This window comes from Galeopterus variegatus, unplaced genomic scaffold (assembly GCF_000696425.1).
Source record: "Galeopterus variegatus unplaced genomic scaffold, G_variegatus-3.0.2 Scaffold3085, whole genome shotgun sequence".
Taxonomy (NCBI): Eukaryota; Metazoa; Chordata; class Mammalia; order Dermoptera; family Cynocephalidae; genus Galeopterus; species Galeopterus variegatus.
The window spans coordinates 138107-155862 of record NW_007729196.1 but is presented as its reverse complement, the minus strand read 5'-3'; the positions used below and the strand labels follow the sequence as shown (position 1 = coordinate 155862).

Here is a 17756-nt window from a genome sequence, read left to right as displayed (position 1 = left end):
CGCCCATACCGCGTTCAACCAGTGAGCGGACTGGTCTCTATATGGGATCCCAACCCTCGGCGGGAGCGCCGCCGCACTCCCAAGCACTGCACTCTACCGAGTGCACCACCGGGCTGGCCCAAATTTCTTTAACTTTAATTTAATTTAATTTTAATTTGGGGGGCTGGGCGGTACGCATTTTTTTTTTTTTAAATCAGGACTGGTCGGTTAGCTCAGTTGGTTAGAGCCTGTTGTTATAACACTAAGAGCAAGGTTCTGATCCCTTTACCCACCAGCCGCAAAATAAATAAATAAAATTTTTTTTTTTTTTTTTTTTTTTAAAAGATGGCCGGTAAGGGGATCTTAACCCTTGACTTGGTGCTGTCAGCACCACGCTCACCCAGTGAGCGAACCAACCATCCCTATATGGGATCCGAACCCGGGGCCTTGGTGTTATCAGCACCGCACTCTCCCGAGTGAGCCACGGGCCGGCCCCTAAATAAATAAATTTTAAAAAATCATAATATTTATTGCATGGCTAATCGTTGACATTCTTAAAGTGATCAATTATTAATTATAAATATGATACATTGGAGTAAGTAAGGGGAGCATATCTTATTCTCATGCTATGAGAACATAAAAAAATTGGGGAAGAGGAAAAAAGAATCCTGGGCAGAGTTTGGAACATGGAATGATCCTGAGTAGAGAGGAGAATTGCCCAGTACTCTTTTCCCCTCCTGCCCTGCATTTATTGAATGTAGATTAGCTCAATTAACTCAGAGTACAATCCTGAATCTAATCAAATCTCTAGAATTTTTTTTTTTTTTTTTCTTGGTGACTGGCCAGTACAGAGATTGAACCCTGGACCTTGGTGTTATCAGCACCACATTCTAACTGAGCTAACTGGCCAGCCCCTTAGATCTAACTATTAATTTACAGGAAATGCAAAGTACTAAGGGACGTGTTAAATGACACCATAGGTCCATGGAGACAGAAAGCAGATTAGTGGTTGCCAAGGGCTGGGGGAGGGGCAAATGGGGAGTAACTTTAAAGGGGACTAGTTTCTTTTTGGAATGGTGAAAAAATTCTGGAATTAGATAGTGGTGATGGTGGCACAATATTGTGACTGTGTTAAAAAACCACCAAATAAAGGCCGGCCTGTGGCTCACTTGGGAGAGCGTGGTGCTGACAACACCAAGTCAATGGTTAAGATCCCGTTACCGGTCATCTTTAAAAAAACAAACAAACAAACAAACAAACAAACACCAAATAAATGTACATCTTAAAATGGTTAAAATGGTAAATTTTATCTCGAATTTAAAAAAAAAAAATGACACCATAGAGATGCCACTGGCAAAATTCAGACTGAAAAACTACAATATAAATGATGCATGCATTGCTTTTTTTTTTTAAATTTCCTGAAGTTCTAAAGACAGATGCTTTTTCTAAGAAAGGGCAAGAAAAAAGAGATAGAAGGAGAATCTATGTTAAAAGAGACTGGAGAGACACATCAACCAGTTGGAATTAGTGAACTGTGTTTGGATACTGATTTAAACAAATCAGTAAAAAATTTTATAAAGCAATCAGGGAAATGTGAGCATTGGCTAGGTGGAATTACTGCTCANTGTACTGGTTAGCCACAAAAAAATTTTCAAAACCCAGACATATTCCAGCTATAAAAATTTTTGTTTGCCCCTCTTTTTTCATTGCTTTTTTTTTTAAATTTCCTGAAGTTCTAAAGACAGATGCTTTTTCTAAGAAAGGGCAAGAAAAAAGAGATAAAAGGAGAATCTATGTTAAAAGAGACTGGAGAGACACATCAACCAGTTGGAATTAGTGAACTGTGTTTGGATACTGATTTAAAAAATTTTATAAAGCAATCAGGGAAATGTGAGCATTGGCTAGGTGGAATTACTGCTCATTTCTTTAGGCGTGATAATAGTACTAAAGTGATGTTACAAAAAACGTGTGTATTTTAGAGGTGCATACAAAAATATTTATAGCTGGAATATGTCTGGGATTTGCAAATTATTTTGTGGCTAACCAGTACAGTGATCAAACCCTGGACTTGGTGTTATCAACACCACACACTCTAACCAACTGAATTAACCACCCAGCCCTGGGACTTACAGATTATTTTGGGGGTGGGGTTGGGGAGCAGCTGACTGGTGTAGGGATCTGAACCCTTGACCTTGGTGTTACAGGGCTGTGCTCTATCCAACTGAGCTAACCAGCCAGCCCTGCAAAGTCTATTAGTCTGTTTTCTGTTGCTTATACCGAATACCTGAAACTGGGTAATTTCTAAGAAAATGAAATTTATTTTTTACAGTTTTGGAGGCTGGGAAGTCCGAGGTTCAGGGGTACATTTGGTCAGGACCTCTTGGTGGGAACTCTCTACAGAGTCCTCTAGCAATGCAGGGTGTCGCATGACAAGAATAGCAAGAGCCTTTTCATCTGCTCTCCTTATAAAGCCACCACTCAGGGGGGCTGGCCAGTTAGATCAGTTGGTTAGAGTGTGGTGCTGGTAACACCAAGGTCAAGGGTTTGATCCCTCTACTGACAACCCCTCCCCCCAAAAAGCTACTGATCCACACCCATGATAACCCATTAATCCATTAACCCATTAATGGATTAATCCATTCATGAGGGCAGGGTCCTCATGATCCAATTACCTCCTAAAGGCCCCACCTTTCAACACTGCCACATTGGGGATCCATCTTCCATAGGAGCTTTGGAGGGGACATTCAACCCACAGCACAAATTGATGGGGATTAGGGAGTATACATAAAACCAAACTGGTCTGTTGAAGCTGGGTGATGAGCAAATGAGGGTTCATTAAACCATTCTCTTCGTGTTTATATATGTTTAAATTTTTTCTTAATAAAACATTCTTTTTAATTTTTGTCCCAATTTTACTGACAATAAAACTTTTTTTTTCTTTTTTGTCCTTTTTTTTTGAGATTGGCCGCACCGCGCTCAGCCAGTGAGCGCACTGGTCATCCCTATATAGGATCCGAACCCACAGCGGGAGCACTGCTGCGCTCCCAGCACCGCACTCTCCCGAGTGTGCCATGGGCTCGGCCCGACAATAAAACTTTTTTTTTCTTTTTTTTTTTTTTTGTCTTTTTTTGAGATTGGCCGCACCGCGCTCAGCCAGTGAGCGCACCGGTCATCCCTATATAGGATCCGAACCCACAGCGGGAGCACTGCTGCGCTCCCAGCACCGCACTCTCCCGAGTGTGCCATGGGCTCGGCCCGACAATAAAACTTTTAAAAAAATTTTTTTATCTTTTTGTTTCTCTCTTTTTTATATACATAATAAGACATTTTTTAATTTTGGTTTACTTCTTCCCAGTCCTTTATTTTTTACTGGCAGCTGGCTGGTACTGGGATCCAATCCTTGACCTTGGTGTAATCAGCACTGCGCTCTAACCAACTGAGCTAACTGGCCTGCCCCCAGTCTTTTATTTGGGCACTTTATGCACATCTTAGAACTTTCTGGCTCGTAGTAGGTATTCGATAAACATTGGGAGAGGCCCTGTAACTTAGTGGTCACACACACACAGCTCTGGGTTTGAAACCTGCTTGCACCTTACTAATTGTGGCACCTTGGGTGAGTCATTTAACTTCTGTTCCCCATCTGTAAAATGGGGCAGGTATATTATGCCCAGTCTCTAGGGTATATTATGCCCACCAAATAATGATGTGTAAGAGACAACACAGTTCCTAAAAAAGTAAACATAGAGTTACCATATGACCCAGCAATTCCACTTCTGGAAGTATACTCAAAAGAACTGAAAGCAGGGATCAGACAAACTTTCCTACACCCATGTTCACAGCAACATTGTTCACAATAACCAAAAGGTAGAAGCAACCCAAGTATCCATCAATGGATGAACGAATAAAATGTGGTATATTCATACAGTGGGATATTATTCAGCTTTAAAAAGGAAGGGAATCCTGATATGTGCTACAGTGCAGATAAAACTGGAGGTCATTGTGCTCAGTGAAATAAGCCAGTCACAAAAAGACAAATACTGTGTGATACTCATAGGAGGTCCCTAGAGTTGTCAGATTCATAGAGACAGTAGAATGGGGGGTGCCAGGGGCTGGGGGAGGGGATGGGGAGTGAGTGTTTAATGGGGACAGAGTTTCAGTTTGGGAAGATGAGAAAGTTCTGGAGATGGTGGTGATGATTGCACAACAATGTAAATGTACTTAATGCCACTGAAATATACACTTGAACATGGTTAAGATGAAAAAAAAAAGGTTAAGATGGTTAATTTTAGGTTATGTATATTTTATCACAATTATAAAAGATTTAAGAACAGGGCCTGGCCCAGAGTGAGCAAGATGTGCTTATTAAATCCCTGAAATTAGAGGAATTAAAATAGTATCCCTGGCCTGTGACTCCTAAGGGGAAAGTCAGTCCCTGCCCCGTGCCTGGCAAACAGCAGAGGCTCCAGAAATATGTTGGCCTTTCAGCTGCTTGAAACCCTCCGGGATACCTCACTGCTTCACCCAGCTCCCCTGAAGCCTCTGTCCACCACACACCCACCCTGCCCTAACCCCAGGAGTCAGTGCCCCCAGGGTCTATGTGAACGAGGCCCTGGAGCGTGCGTTGCCTGGTTGCCCACTTGTGCCCATCATAAGCCATGTCCAGGTTGCTCCCTTGGTCTGGAGCACACACCCTGGCTCACTGCCACTCCCATCTGAACAACCCCCACAGCTCAGCGATCTTGTGGACGGATGTGTCTGGGATTGCCCACCCCTCCAGGCAGGGTGGCCAGAGACTGGCATCAAGAGGGAGTGGGCCCTGGGGTGTCCAGGGCATGAGGGGCCTCTTCAGCCAGAAGCTGGAGCTTCTAGGACAGCTGCCAGTACTCAGGTGATAGGGGACACACACCAGGTCAGGAGGTCACTGCAGGGGTGGGTTGAGGGCACACCTCCGGCTCAGGCCACACAGACAAGGGAGAAGCTGGGCCGGGAAGAGGCAGAGGAACCCTGGGACCCCAACTTTGCCTGCCACCAGTGTTCCCCCACTGGGCCCTCCTCAAATGTCAGTCTGGGATGGGGCTGGTAAGCTCCCCCTTGCTATCCCCACCAGGGGGCGCCTTTGGGCTCTCAGGGTGGTGGGTCTTATGGCCAGGGGTCCAATGTCAAGGGCATCCCCTGGGCAACAGCCTTCCCTCCTTCTCTGCCAACAGGGGTAGCTTGGAGAGAGCCAACCCCACCCCTCCCCACCCTGGGACCCCCCATGGCCACATAGTGACATGTACAAGGCCTGCTGGGTCAGCTCAGGGGGCCTCCACATTCCCCACCACAGGTGCTAGGGCCACAGTCCCCCAGGGCTCCGGCCTGGCCTTCTAGCTCCTCATGGGGCTGAGCCAGGGGGGTCTGGCCTGCTGTGGGGGATGTGCAGCAAGGAGCCTCGGCTCAGGAGTGGCCTGCTGGCAGACAGAAAGAAGACAGAGGCGCAGCGGCAGGTTTCTGTACAGGAAGTCGGATTATACATTTTAGTAACGGGTGTGAGAGAAGGCATGGGGCAAAGTGCAGGGGCCACAGGGAGAATAAGAGATCGAGAGCTAGGGTTTGGCGTAAATCTTACAAAGTGTATAAAGAATCTGTGTTTCTCTACAATAACAAAAACCAAAGGCTACAAGAGCAGTTGTATATACAAAACACAGAGATACTGCTTCACTTGCAAACAGGATCCGGACCAGACAGGGAGACAAGACAGAGGAGGGGGACAAGGAGGGGGAGAGAGCGCGCTGCGTGCAAAACAGGGCGAGACGGGGAGAGGGTTCTTCTCCCAGCATCAATCACAGGCGGCAGCTGGAGCGGCACACGCACGGGAGAGGTGGAAGGCCTGTGCGGTGCTGGCTGTGCGTGGAGGAGCAGGCGGGATGCCCAGAGCCAAGAGTGTGTCCGCCTGCCTGCCATGGCCCCTGCTGCCTGGCTCTGTGGGCTTCACCCCGGAGCGGGGTTCTGGGTTGGGATGAGGGGCCGGCGTGGCCAACTGGCCAGGAAGGGAGGGGGGGATTGCTCTCCAGAGTCTGCAGTGGAAAACAGGAGAAGCCGGCTCCGTCTGCCCATCCTCCTTGCCTCTGGCCGGCCCGGTCCATCCTGCCACCCTCCCTACCCTACCACAATGCCCTCAGAGACCCAACGAGAGCAGGTGCAGCAAGCGAGGGCTTCTAGCTTTCCTCAGGCAGGACGGCAGGTGCCCCTAGACTCCTGATCTTCCTGGGCCTGGACCGGCCATGCGGAGCTCACTGGGAGCAAGCCAGTCACACAGGGACCAAGGGGAGGGGCTAGGAGGACACTGGTGAGGGTAGGCTGAGGACAAGGACGTGCACGCACGCTGGGATGGAGGCGCGGGGTGGTCACAGGTTCTGGCAGCACTGCAGCTTGCTGGGCTTCTGTCCATCGGTGGTGGGCGGCACGCTGATGTCCACCACATTATTGCCAGGGGACTCATCGTGGGCTGCACGGTCTGCAATCTGCTTCTGTGACACAATGCGGTAGATCTCTGCAAATGGGAGAACATGGGGTGAGTGAGCTGTGTGCCCCCGCCCACGGGGACTGCCTCCCTCTAGGACTGGAGCTGGATGTCACCTCCCTGGGAGCACCCTAGATCCTGAGTCCAGGGCCCCTCCCCAAGGCTCCCATCACATAAAGGGTAACAATGTCTGGGGCCGAGTTCCTGGGGGCTCTCCCCCCACACCACTCAATCAGTGGTGTGCCATGCACTCAGTAAGGGCAGGACCCACATCTGGTCACAGTCACATAAAGGGTAACAATGTCTGGGGCCGAGTTCCTGGGGGCTCTCCCCCCACACCACTCATTCAGTGGTGTGCCATGCACTCAGTAAGGGCAGGACCCACATCTGGTCACAAACAGTCCAATCATCTTGTCCCCTGAGATCAGAGCCTCCACCTCCCTCAGAAGTAAACTTCTGGAAGCCAAGGGGCTCTGGGCCCCTGAGGCCACCTGTCTCCCCCACTGCCCTAACCTGGCTGTTCTGCAGTGGAGCCCAGGAAGGGCCCACCCATGGGAGCTTGGGCAAGGGGTCTCCGGGTCGCACAGGCCATAAGGGCTGGATCTGGCCTGACCCATGAGGCATGCCATGTCTGTCCTCATGTCCAGACTGCCCGACAGGTTTAACAAATGAACGTTCGGGACTGCATGCCGATCTGCATGGCTGGTGCCCTCCCCACGCCCACCCAGGCCCTGCGACCACCTGTGAGGATGTTCTTGAAAGCTTCCTCTACATTGGTTGAATCCAAGGCTGAGGTCTCAATGAAGGACAAATTGTTCTTTTCTGGAATAGAAAGAACATTGCCTGGTGAGCAGGGAAGGAGATGGGAGCGGCTTGGCCTGGCCCAGGTCATGAAGGGCTGGTGGTGAGCAGGCAGGACCTGCTCAGGGAGGGGACCTCCTCAGGAAGGGGAGGTTGGTGCTGCGGCCATGGGCCCCAACACCTCCCCACCGGCCTTCCAAATGCTTCTCTGATGCCTCTGGCACAGTCCCACTTTCAGGGAGTGGCCCTGGCATGCCCCGGCAGGCCTGGCCTGAGCTCACCTGCGAAGGCGCGGGCCTCGTCAGTGGGCACAGCCCGCAGATGGCGCAGGTCACTCTTGTTGCCCACCAGCATGATGACAATGTTGCTGTCCGCATGGTCCCGCAGCTCCTTCAGCCAGCGCTCCACGTTCTCATAGGTCAGGTGCTTGGCAATGTCATACACCAGCAGGGCGCCCACCGCACCACGGTAGTACCTATGGGACGGTCCAGGGTGAGCCTCTCTGGCTCCTCGGCCCACACACAGGGAGGAACGCATAAGGCCCAGCCAAGGGGCACCATGGTGGGCTCAAGGGAAGGCTGCGTGTCCTGAGGCCCCAGCTCTGCTCCCAGATCCAGCTCAGGAATGTGGGGGCCTGGGGTTAGGAGACACCATGAGGTCATCAGAAAGAGGGGAGAAGGAAGCAGGAGCCATGCAGAAAAAAGGCCACTGCTGGGCAGAACCTCCAACACCCACCATGCAGCGCCAGGCCTGGACCACCAAGGAGATGGATGGACACATCTCCACCCGCGGGATGAAGGCGATGGGGAGGGGAGCAGGCCATGGTGGAGGGAGGCCAGGGGACAGCAAGATGATGGGGTAACGGAGTGGTGGGGAACAGCCAAGGGGAGGCATGGGTGGGCCAGGCCTGGGTGGGAGGACAGGATGGGTGTGGGGCAAGGTGTGAGCTGCAGCTCAGAGGGGAGCTGGGGAAGAGGCAGGATGGGAAGTTGGCCAGGCAGGGCTGGTCTGAGTGGGCAGGGCTGGGGCGGGGGCAGAGTGGAATGGCCCAAGCCAGGCTGTTGCTGTGTAGCCAGCACCCAGCAATACCACAGTGCCCTGGTGTGGCTAGTGGTGGGTGCTGGTCTGTCTGAGGGTCCACAGCTCCTGGGGGCCTCTGAGGGTGGTAGCCAGGGTATTCCTCCACTCCCTGCTCTTGGCAGCATGCTCTCCCCTTCTCCTGCCCAGACTCCTACACATCCTTCTAGGCCCACCTGCCACCCCCTCCCCCCAACTCCCTGCATCACAGTGTCCCCATGGCCCAACACGCACGCAGAGGTGATGGCGCGGTAGCGCTCCTGGCCGGCTGTGTCCCATATCTGTGCCTTGATGGTTTTGCCGTCCACCTGGATGCTGCGGGTGGCAAACTCCACGCCGATGGTGCTCTTGCTCTCCAGGTTGAACTCATTGCGGGTGAAGCGAGATAGCAGGTTGCTCTTGCCCACGCCCGAGTCTCCGATGAGCACCACTTGGGGGATGGGGAAGGAGGAGAGGTGAGGATCTGTGAGTCCCCATGCGTCACCCATGTCCACGCACAGGACCTTCAAAGTGGCTCCCTGGGCACTGCACAAGCATGGCAGCGAACGACGTGGAGGAGGAGGAGCTGCCTGCAGCCCCTTGACTGCAGGCACCATGCTGACTGGTGCAGAAACAAACAGAAGCTCGAGTCTTCCAGAAACAGCCATTGCAGATGGCACAAAACCCCTGCCTGTCTCTGGTCTTCAGAGCAGGGCTGTCCCACCTGGGGCACTGAGACCAGACATCCCAGCACCTGCAGCTTAGTAGTTGGGCAGCCCGTGTGGCCCAAGAAAGCTCCAGAGGTGGGTGACATTGGGCAAGTCACTTAACCTCTCTGGGCCACCTTTTCTGCATGTTTGAACAGGGACCAGATGGCACAAAACCCCTGCCTGTCTCTGGTCTTCAGAGCAGGGCTGTCCCACCTGGGGCATTGAGACCAGACATCCCAGCACCTGCAGCCTAGTAGCTGGGCAGCCCGTGTGGCCCAAGAAAGCTCCAGAGCTGGGTGACATTGGGCAAGTCACTTAACCTCTCTGGGCCACCTTTTCTGCATGTGTGAACAGGGAGGCAGTGACAGGAGTCATCTCGGCAGGGCGGAGTGAGAACATGTGGGGTCAGGACCCAGCCAGCATGCTGCAGACAGGGACGGACACGGGTGAGCAGTAGTCCTTATTACTATTGTGGTTTTGCTCAGGGCGTGGGGAAGGTCAAGTTTCTCTCAGATTCTTGCCTATGAGGGTCTGTGTCTGGTGTTTTAAGTAACAGGAAATGATAAGCCACCCCCCAACTCATGCCCACATCCCTCCAGCTGCTGCAGGCAAATCCACATTCAGCTCTGGCACAGACTTTTCCATGAACTGTGTCCTCTGGACATAGCCCAGAAGGGACAGAGCCTGTTGCCACCTCTCACTAACCCCGCCCCCAGGGTGGGGACTGCCCTGTTGAGCAGCATCATGCTCCTAGCCAAGTCCAAGGGGAGGTCTGGGTGGCTGTTTGCATGCACATCCCCACAGGGTTCATACACAGGTGTGCTCAGCCTCCCTCAGCCCCCACCAAGAGCTGGCCTCAATGGCAGGAGAGAGAAGGTCTCCACCCAGCCCAGCCCAGGCCACGCCTGCCCATGGGCCAGAGCAGCTCAGAAGGATGCAAAACCATGCCCAGAAGGGGAGTCAGGGCAACGTGGCTGGGAGGGAGATAGGGATGGTGACAACAGCTCCCCAGTAAACAGGGGGTGGGTGGTAGGACAGCCCCGTGCCAGTAAAGGGATATTGGGAACACAAGAGCCCTCTGAGCAGAGCAGACACGGGCTGGGCAGGCTGGGGGGTATCCTGCCCTGTAAAGCGTTTTCTGCCCCAGCCATGGAAGTGCTGTGTGTAGCGGCTCGGCTGCCCTAGTCTTTGGGGTGGAGCTGTGTGAGATGGTCCAGGAGGGGCTTGGGAGGGCTGTCCTCACACCCGGGATGTACAGTGCCAGGGGAGATTGGTGTGTGTGCACATGTAGGTGCCTGCAGCGCAGATGAAATAATAGGTGGTGGCTATCTGACCAGACGCCCCAGCCAGAACCCAAAGGATCTCTGAGCGTGGTCTTTGGGCTGGCACCTGAGGGTGGGTCTGCTCAGAGGAGAGCCATGGGAGACTGCAGGCTTGGTCACCCAAGACCCTGAGGAGTAGGAGTGAGGCGTCCACCCAAGGTTAGGCTTGAATGGTCTGGGCAGAGATGGGTATGGCTGGGCCTGGAGTGAGGCTGAGTTCGCTGGCCCTCCTGACTTGGTGAGGTGCAGGCAGCCAGGCTGAGCCCTCAGGAGAGACCCAGAGCCAGCCAGTCAGGCCTGACTGACACAGAGGACCCAGGCAACACCCAGGAGTTCTGCCCCATTGAGCAAGCAGGGCCCAGAGCCCACCAGGCAGCCCTCCCCTCCCCTTCCCTTGACCACACTGTGCTGCTGTGCCAACATGCTTGGGTTTCTCCCTCCTGAAAAGATCTGCTCCTGGGCCGGCCCGGTGGCGCACTGCTACAGTGCGCTGCTTGCGAGCGCGGTGACGCTCCTGCCGAGGGTTCGGATCCCACATACAGACCGGCCGCTCACTGGCTGAGCGAGGTGTGGGTGCAACACCGACGGGTGCGATCCCGTTGCCGGTTCCGGTCCGGTACGGGCGCGACACTGAGGGTTGCGATCCGTTGCCAGACACGAAAAAAGACAAAAAGGAAAAAAAAAAAAGATCTGCTCCTGGCAAATGCTCCGATTCCATTTCTAGATTCCCAAACCCCTAGAAGGTACTGTCTATGCTCAGTCTCCACCTCCTGTCCTCCCAGCCCCTTTAGAACCCAAACTGAGCACACATGAGACCCCACCTCTGCACTGACTCCACCAACCTTCAACTCTCGCACCCAGCACAACAGAGCTAAGCTCCTGATCTACTCCCTAAACCTGTGCACCACCCCCCACCCCCACCCTCCTTCTCTCAGTCCTTCCAGGTGCTCAGACCAAAAAGCTGGAGTCATCCATAATTCCCTCCTTTCTCTCACACCCAGGGCCAATCCTCCAGCACCTTCCAAACAGATCCAGTCAGCTGCCAAAACAAAACAACACAAAAATAAAAACAAAAAACAGATCCAGGAGAAGGGAGGCTAAGGGGTGTTCTGGGGGTTGGTAATGTTTCTTGATTCACACATGGGTTACACAAGGGGGTTCAGTTGGTGAAAATTCCTCAACCTGGGCCGGCCCGTGGCTCACTCGGAAGAGTGCGGTGCTGATAACACCAAGGCCCCGGGTTCGGATCCCATATAGGGATGGCCGGTTTGCTCACTGGCTGAGCGTAGTGCTTACAACACTAAGTCAAGGGTTAAGATCCACTTATCGGTCATCTTTAAAAAAAAAAAAATATATATATATATATATATTCCTCAACCTATATATACTTATATGTGTACTTTTCTGACGGAAGGCAATTCTTTGATGAAAACTTAAGTGTGTGTGTGCGTGTGCGTCTCCAGACTGCTGCCACATCTCACCGTTTTCACTGCTCCCACCCTGGTCCAGGCCATCACCATTTCACATCCCTGGGTTACTTCATCAGCATCCTCCCTTGTCCATTCTCATCCCCAACCAAAAGCCTGTTCTCCTCACAGCCACCAGAGGGCGCCTGGGAGCATCTGAGACCAGTCCTGCTCCTCCTCTGCCCACAGCCCTCCATGGCTCCCACCTCCCTCGGGGTAAAGTCTCAAGGCCTCCCCAAGACCCAGAAGGCCCTGCAAGACCTGCCCGACGTCTCCTCCCTGCCCGTCCCCCTTCCTCTCCCCGCCTCGCCTGCTCTGCTCTGGCCACATGAGCCTCCTCACTGGGACTCAGAGATATGCCAGGTTCTTGCTGCCCTCTGCCTGGGAGGCTCTTCCACAGGCACCCTCCTGGCTCCCTCCCTCATCTCCTTCCTGTGGTCCCTCAGATGCCACCTGGTCAAGGAGGCCTTCCCTGCTACTAAAACCCCACTGCCCCCACCCCTCCCTATTCCCCGTCCCATCTCTTCCTCCACAGCCCTTGCCACCCTCTCACATTGCCAGGTTTCACTCATTTATTTTTTGCCAGTCTGCCACAAGGTTGGGAATTTCAGATCATCTTATTCCCTGCTGTGTCCCTGGGCCCTGCCACAGTGCATGGCACGCAGTAAGCAACTCGCAAATGTCTGTCCACTGAACAAACTCCGACGTGGCTGGCAGAGCCTCCAGGCCCACCTAGCCCCGCCCCACACACACACCAAGAAGATGCCCAGATCACCACCCTTGGGCTACAGGTGAAGAAGACAGATCAGGCAGCCCCCACAACCTGACTCAGCACCCACTTCCAGACTGGCTGCTTTAGAGTCAAAAATAATAACAAGAACAAAAAGAACATTTAGGGGCCGGCCCAGTGGCACACTGGAGAGTGTGCCGCTTGGGAGCGTGGTGGCACTCCCGCCGAGGGTTCGGATCCCATGTGGTGACCGGTTCCCGCTCACTGGCTGAGCATGGCGCGGGCGCAACACTGAGGGTTGCGATCCCGTTGCCGGCCAGTAAAAAAGACAAAAAGGAAAAAAAAAAAAAAAAAGAACATTTAAGAAGCCTGTGTTGAGAAAGTTCTTCATCACCTCACACAAGCCTCATGTAGCCTGTTATACAGATGAGGAAACTGAGGCTCAGACGGGGAATGACAAGCCCAAGGCACACCAGCAGTGGTGGCAGAGCAGGGATCTGAGCCTGTGTATGTGTTCAGGTGCGACGCAACCTCACAACCACACCTACCAAGCAGTGACATGTCCGGGACCACCACCTGGGAAGTGGTCCAGGCATGATCTGAACCAAGGTCTTCTGAGTCTAGGGCCTGAGTTCTTTCCCTCCCAACTCACAGTCTTGCCCGCTGTCCCCTACCCACCCCCACCCCTCAGCACATGGCTCAGGGGTCTTGGTTCCGCCTCACGTGGGGCACTGAGGCACCCCAGCTTGCCCACCTCTCCAGCTCCCACCACCTAGAGCGTCCTGTCCCCCTGGCACAGCCAGCAAACCCCTGCTCTTCCTTCAAGACCTCCCAGTTCAGGCCTCTTCCTCTGCCCCCAGACCACCACAAGGCCCATGATGACAGCGCCAGCATCCTCTCATGATGCCATGGGTGTCCAGCACAAGACTGCCAAGTTGACCTCCATGGAAGATGGAAAGTGGTCCATGAGCCTGTGGCCCAGGACCAGGGACTCCCAACCATACTGGTGGGGACAAGAATTGGTTCCCAGACCACACAGAGCCAGGTTGGACTGAGTGTGGGGACACCACCAACCTTCCACCTCCCTCCCCCGACAGCCCCAGGGGCATGGACAAGCCCCATGAGGTTTGATCACAGTTCTTGCATCCTCAGGAATGGAACAGAAAACTCAGGTCCTGCCCGGGCATCCCCCCAAACCCTCTCTTACTTCCCAGCTTTGCTCAGTTGTACAGTCTTGGGGTCCCCTCAGCCCTACTGATTCTGCCCTGGCCTGGCCACAACCTCCTCAGCACCTCGGGCCAGGCCCAGTCCTAAATGCTGCAGGCCTCAGTGTATCACGTTCTCAAGGCCACTCCAGAGGCCCATGTAAATATTATTGTTCTTACGGCACAGCTGGCACAACCTCCTCAGCACCTCGGGCCAGGCCCAGTCCTAAATGCTGCAGGCCTCAGTGTATCATGTTCTCAAGGCCACTCCAGAGGCCCATGTAAATATTATTGTTCTTACGGCACAGCTGAGGACACCCAACCCAGAGTGACCAAGTCCCTGCCCCACGGTCACCAGTGAGAACAGTGGGGACCCATGCAGGACAAGGGCCAGCAGGCCACTGCCCAGGTGAACAGTAGCAAGGTCTAGCTGCCCCGGAAGTCCCTGGCACGTAGTGCCTATTGCAGAGGTGGCTGGCAGGGCAGCAGCCAGGCTGGCCCCGTGCACAGGCAGGGAATGAAAACGGCATTGTTACAAGCACAAACAATCTGTTGTCTTGGGAAATAAAGGGCCCTTGAGGACACAGCTCCCAGCATTTCCACCGAAGTCAGTGGCTTCACTGGCTGGGAAATGGCCCCCCGGACACACCACTTGGCTTGCAGAGCAAGCAAGCCCAGCTGGCACCTCTCGGAAGCCCTGGGCACTCTGGCCTGCCCCCAGACAGTGTGGCACCCCGGGGCCCAGACCTTGACTCTCAGGCAGACTGAGTGGCCATTCAGGGGGCTGGCGCTTCCACTCCAGACAGAGCCAAGACCCCGACCCCTCTCTAGGAAGCCAGCCCTAACCATCCCAGGCCCCAGGGACCAGCACTGGGGGGCATTCTTGATGCCTCTCTAGGAAGAAGTGTCTAGAGCTGGGGCACAGGAAGGGTGCCCATTCTAACTGGGAGAAGATGGTATATTTGATCCCAAAACAGCAATTGTAACAGCAGGGCTGGTGTGGACGCTGCCTAGTCTCGAGGGCTGGGAGCTGTCTCAAGAGCACTCAGCAGAGAGGAGCCGAGCATCAGGGATGGCCCGACCAGCTGCCACTCTTTCCTCAGGCAGCAGTGGACACAACCCAGTGGACAGGGCCTGGGGCCACTGTGACCATCTTCCCACATGACCCATGTCCTCAAGGGTCAGGTGGGCACTGATTGGCCAGAGCTCCAAGGAAAGGTGAGGAGCACTGGCATGGCCTTGGTGGCCCTTGGGAACAGAGCTTCTCCCTGAAGCCCAGTGTCTATCAGAGAAGTCAGGGGTATTTCCAGGGATTGGCAGGCTGGGAAAATGGCCCCCGGCTGAAAGGATAAGATGTCAGGAGGATAAATGTGAGGATCTGTAATTAGGCACAAATAAACAATCTCACTCTGGGGTAGGGGAGAATGTTCCAGGAGGAAAACAAATAGAACGTGGGGGACACCCAGGGGATCCACTGACCTTGGCCGCTGAGGTGTGTCCCAAGCAAAAAGGTGTGGCCTCTCCATGCCAAGGGCATGGTTAGGGGAAGGCGACTGAAGCCCGGGGCGGAGCCGGTTTGGCACAGGGTCACAGTGGGAGGATTGCTGTCCCCTCTGACTCCTGGAGGGTTCCCCTGAGTGGAAGGGCTGGCCCCTGTCAACACTTTGGGTGCTGCTGTTTTTTGGATGCCTCCACAAGGCCATAGCCCTTGTTAGCAAAGGGTGGAGAGGCCTGGGTCTGAGCATCTGCAGGCCATGGGGTCTCAGAAGGGATTGGAGGGTATGGCAAATTCCCATTTCTGTCGACCCACTGCATTTACAACAAGTGATGTGACAGTAGTGGCCTGCTTGCCAGCTCACTCTTTTCCTTCCTGTCTTTTTAATTTGCCAGGGCCATAGAGAGCTTCCTTTTCCTTTTAACAGAGTGAAAATCTGAGTGGGCTTAAAGACAAATATTGAAAGAACAGAGAGGAACCTATGACAAAGTACAAATTTGAAGGTGAGACCTCAGACATCCAGTCTGGGACACGCTGACCTTGCAGGTTAGACTTCTGCTACCAACCCAACTTGAGAAGGTCAGCAGAGCACCTGCCTGACTCAGAGAAAGGAGGCCAGTGGGGGAGGGCGGCGGGGCAGGCAGGCTCCTTCCCTGTGCCAGTTGTCCCAGAAGCCACATTAGTGTTTCCAGGAAGCAGACTCTGGAGACGAGTCCTGGGAACCACAGAGCCATTCTGTTGCCCCTGACCTAGTAACTGTACTTCTGGGAACACACTTCAAGGAAATAACCCAAAGGGCAAAAAGATGGCTCAGGCAAACACTCAGAGCTGGGTTATTTATAACAGCAAAAGGTTGAAAATAACAAGCAGGGAATGACCACAGGAATCTGGATGTGGTAACTGGGGGAAAACACCCCCTGCACTGGCAAGTGCCATTCTGGCGGGTCCCCAGCAGGACCTGGGAGCAGCTGCCTCAGGGAGGGATGAGTGGAGAGGGGCACCTACTGCAGCAGGACTGGAGTCTGGTCCACCTGTCATGAGAGAGCCCTTCAGCTATCCAGTCTCCAAAACCCTTCCAAAGCTTCCCATTGCCTTTAGGGTTAGACCTTGGGCCTGACACCTGCCAACCACAGAGCCTCACCTACCAGGGATATATCAGCCTTTGTGCAGCTGCCAGAGCCCATGGTGCTGTGTGACAACTCCAGGCCTTTGCACAGGCACTCCCCCATCCTCCGCCTGGAAGGCTTTCGACACATGGGTATCCCAGGTAGGGAGACATCCACCCCATTCTCCACCATCCCAAATTGCTGGATGATACCACAGACACCACAGACAAGGCCAGCTCCAGACACAGAACACACTCCCAGGGATGGCCGGCTCTCTCAAGGCGGGGAAGATGCTACCAGCTGGCATGGAAGGAAGACCCTCACACAGCACGCAGCAAGGCAAAGGTGTCTTGCATGGGCCCAGGGGTTAGCTCTCAAGGGCAGCCACTGTCAGCCAGGGAGCCCAGCACAGATAACAGAAGACCTGGCCAGACCCAGCTTGGCACAGAAGGTGCTGCAAAGCCAGGGACCCCTAAACTGGCCAAGCTGAGAAAAGAGGGAGTCCAGCAATATGGAAAGAGTCTCCCCAGCTTGAGGGGCAGGCAGAAGGAGCCCTCCAGCTGGCCCCAGGCTGGCAGTAGCTGCCTGACCTATCTAGGGCTTTCATGATGGTCCTAGAGCCCTCAGTCCCTTAAGTAGTGAGGATCCTCCAGCAGGCTGGCTGAGGCCGGGCCATCAGCCCGCATGTGTTGGGTGAGGTAGTGTGACAACCCCAAGTCCCAGATCCTGCCTGCAAGCCCCACAAGACGCGCTCCCTAAGTAGTAAAGCCCACAGCTGACCTGGGTTCAATCCTGTTCCAACACTTATGAACTGGGCCCCGGTCTCTCTGAGACTCAACTTTCTAGTCTGTAAAAAGATACGTTAGATAGTTTCGACCTCACATGATTGCAGAAAAGATTTACATGAGTTCATGAGTGTAAAGGGCTCAGAAGAGTGCACGTACTGGATTAATGCTAATAAGAGTTTTTAAGAAGCAGAATTGTTGTTGCACACATAGGCGCAACTCCACCCAATTCCAGCTCCCCACCCCAATCCAGGGCACCCCGGCACACACCTCACTACCCCTCCCACCTCGGCCCCGCCCCCACTGTCCGCTCCTCCCCTCCCAGGCTCCGCCCCCAGACGCGCTGCTCCCAATCAGGCCTGGCCCACCACAGAGCCCCGCCCCCATCCACGAGGGCCAACCTACTTCTTAGCCACCCCCGCACACCACGGCCCCGCCTCTTAGAGGCCCCGCCCCCATTCTGAATCGCGCTTTCAACCCAGCTCGGACCGCCAAATCCTTGAGCGGCCCCGCCCCCTCTGGAAGCCCCGCCCCCAACGGCCTCTCCCACCGCGCCGGGTCCCACCCCCTCTGGGTCCCGGCCCCGCCCCGGCGCCTCC

At 54.2% G+C, this 17756-nt stretch overlaps 1 protein-coding gene across 1 annotated transcript; it reads right to left on the bottom strand.

The window, feature by feature from the left end:
- Positions 1 to 5481: 5481 nt before the first annotated feature.
- On the bottom strand, positions 5482 to 8955 carry RAB11B (RAB11B, member RAS oncogene family). The gene is made up of 4 exons (XM_008583938.1): positions 8594 to 8955; positions 7564 to 7757; positions 7223 to 7303; positions 5482 to 6511 (listed from the first exon to the last, which is right to left on the bottom strand). The coding sequence occupies exons 1-4, from the start codon at positions 8953 to 8955 to the stop codon at positions 6366 to 6368; spliced, it is 783 nt and encodes a 260-aa protein (XP_008582160.1). The 3' UTR covers positions 5482 to 6365.
- Positions 8956 to 17756: the final 8801 nt, after the last annotated feature.

Bases quoted from the DNA above. Each gene is read 5' to 3' on its own strand.
- RAB11B (XM_008583938.1), bottom strand. From the start codon at position 8,955: ATGGTGCCTGCAGTCAAGGGGCTGCAGGCAGCTCCTCCTCCTCCACGT. The intron at 7,304-7,563 runs GTGAGCTCAGGC...TTTCTATTCCAG, and splicing joins CGAGGCCCGCGCCTTCGCAG to AAAAGAACAATTTGTCCTTC. The intron at 6,512-7,222 runs GTGGTCGCAGGG...TCCCATTTGCAG, and splicing joins TTTCAAGAACATCCTCACAG to AGATCTACCGCATTGTGTCA.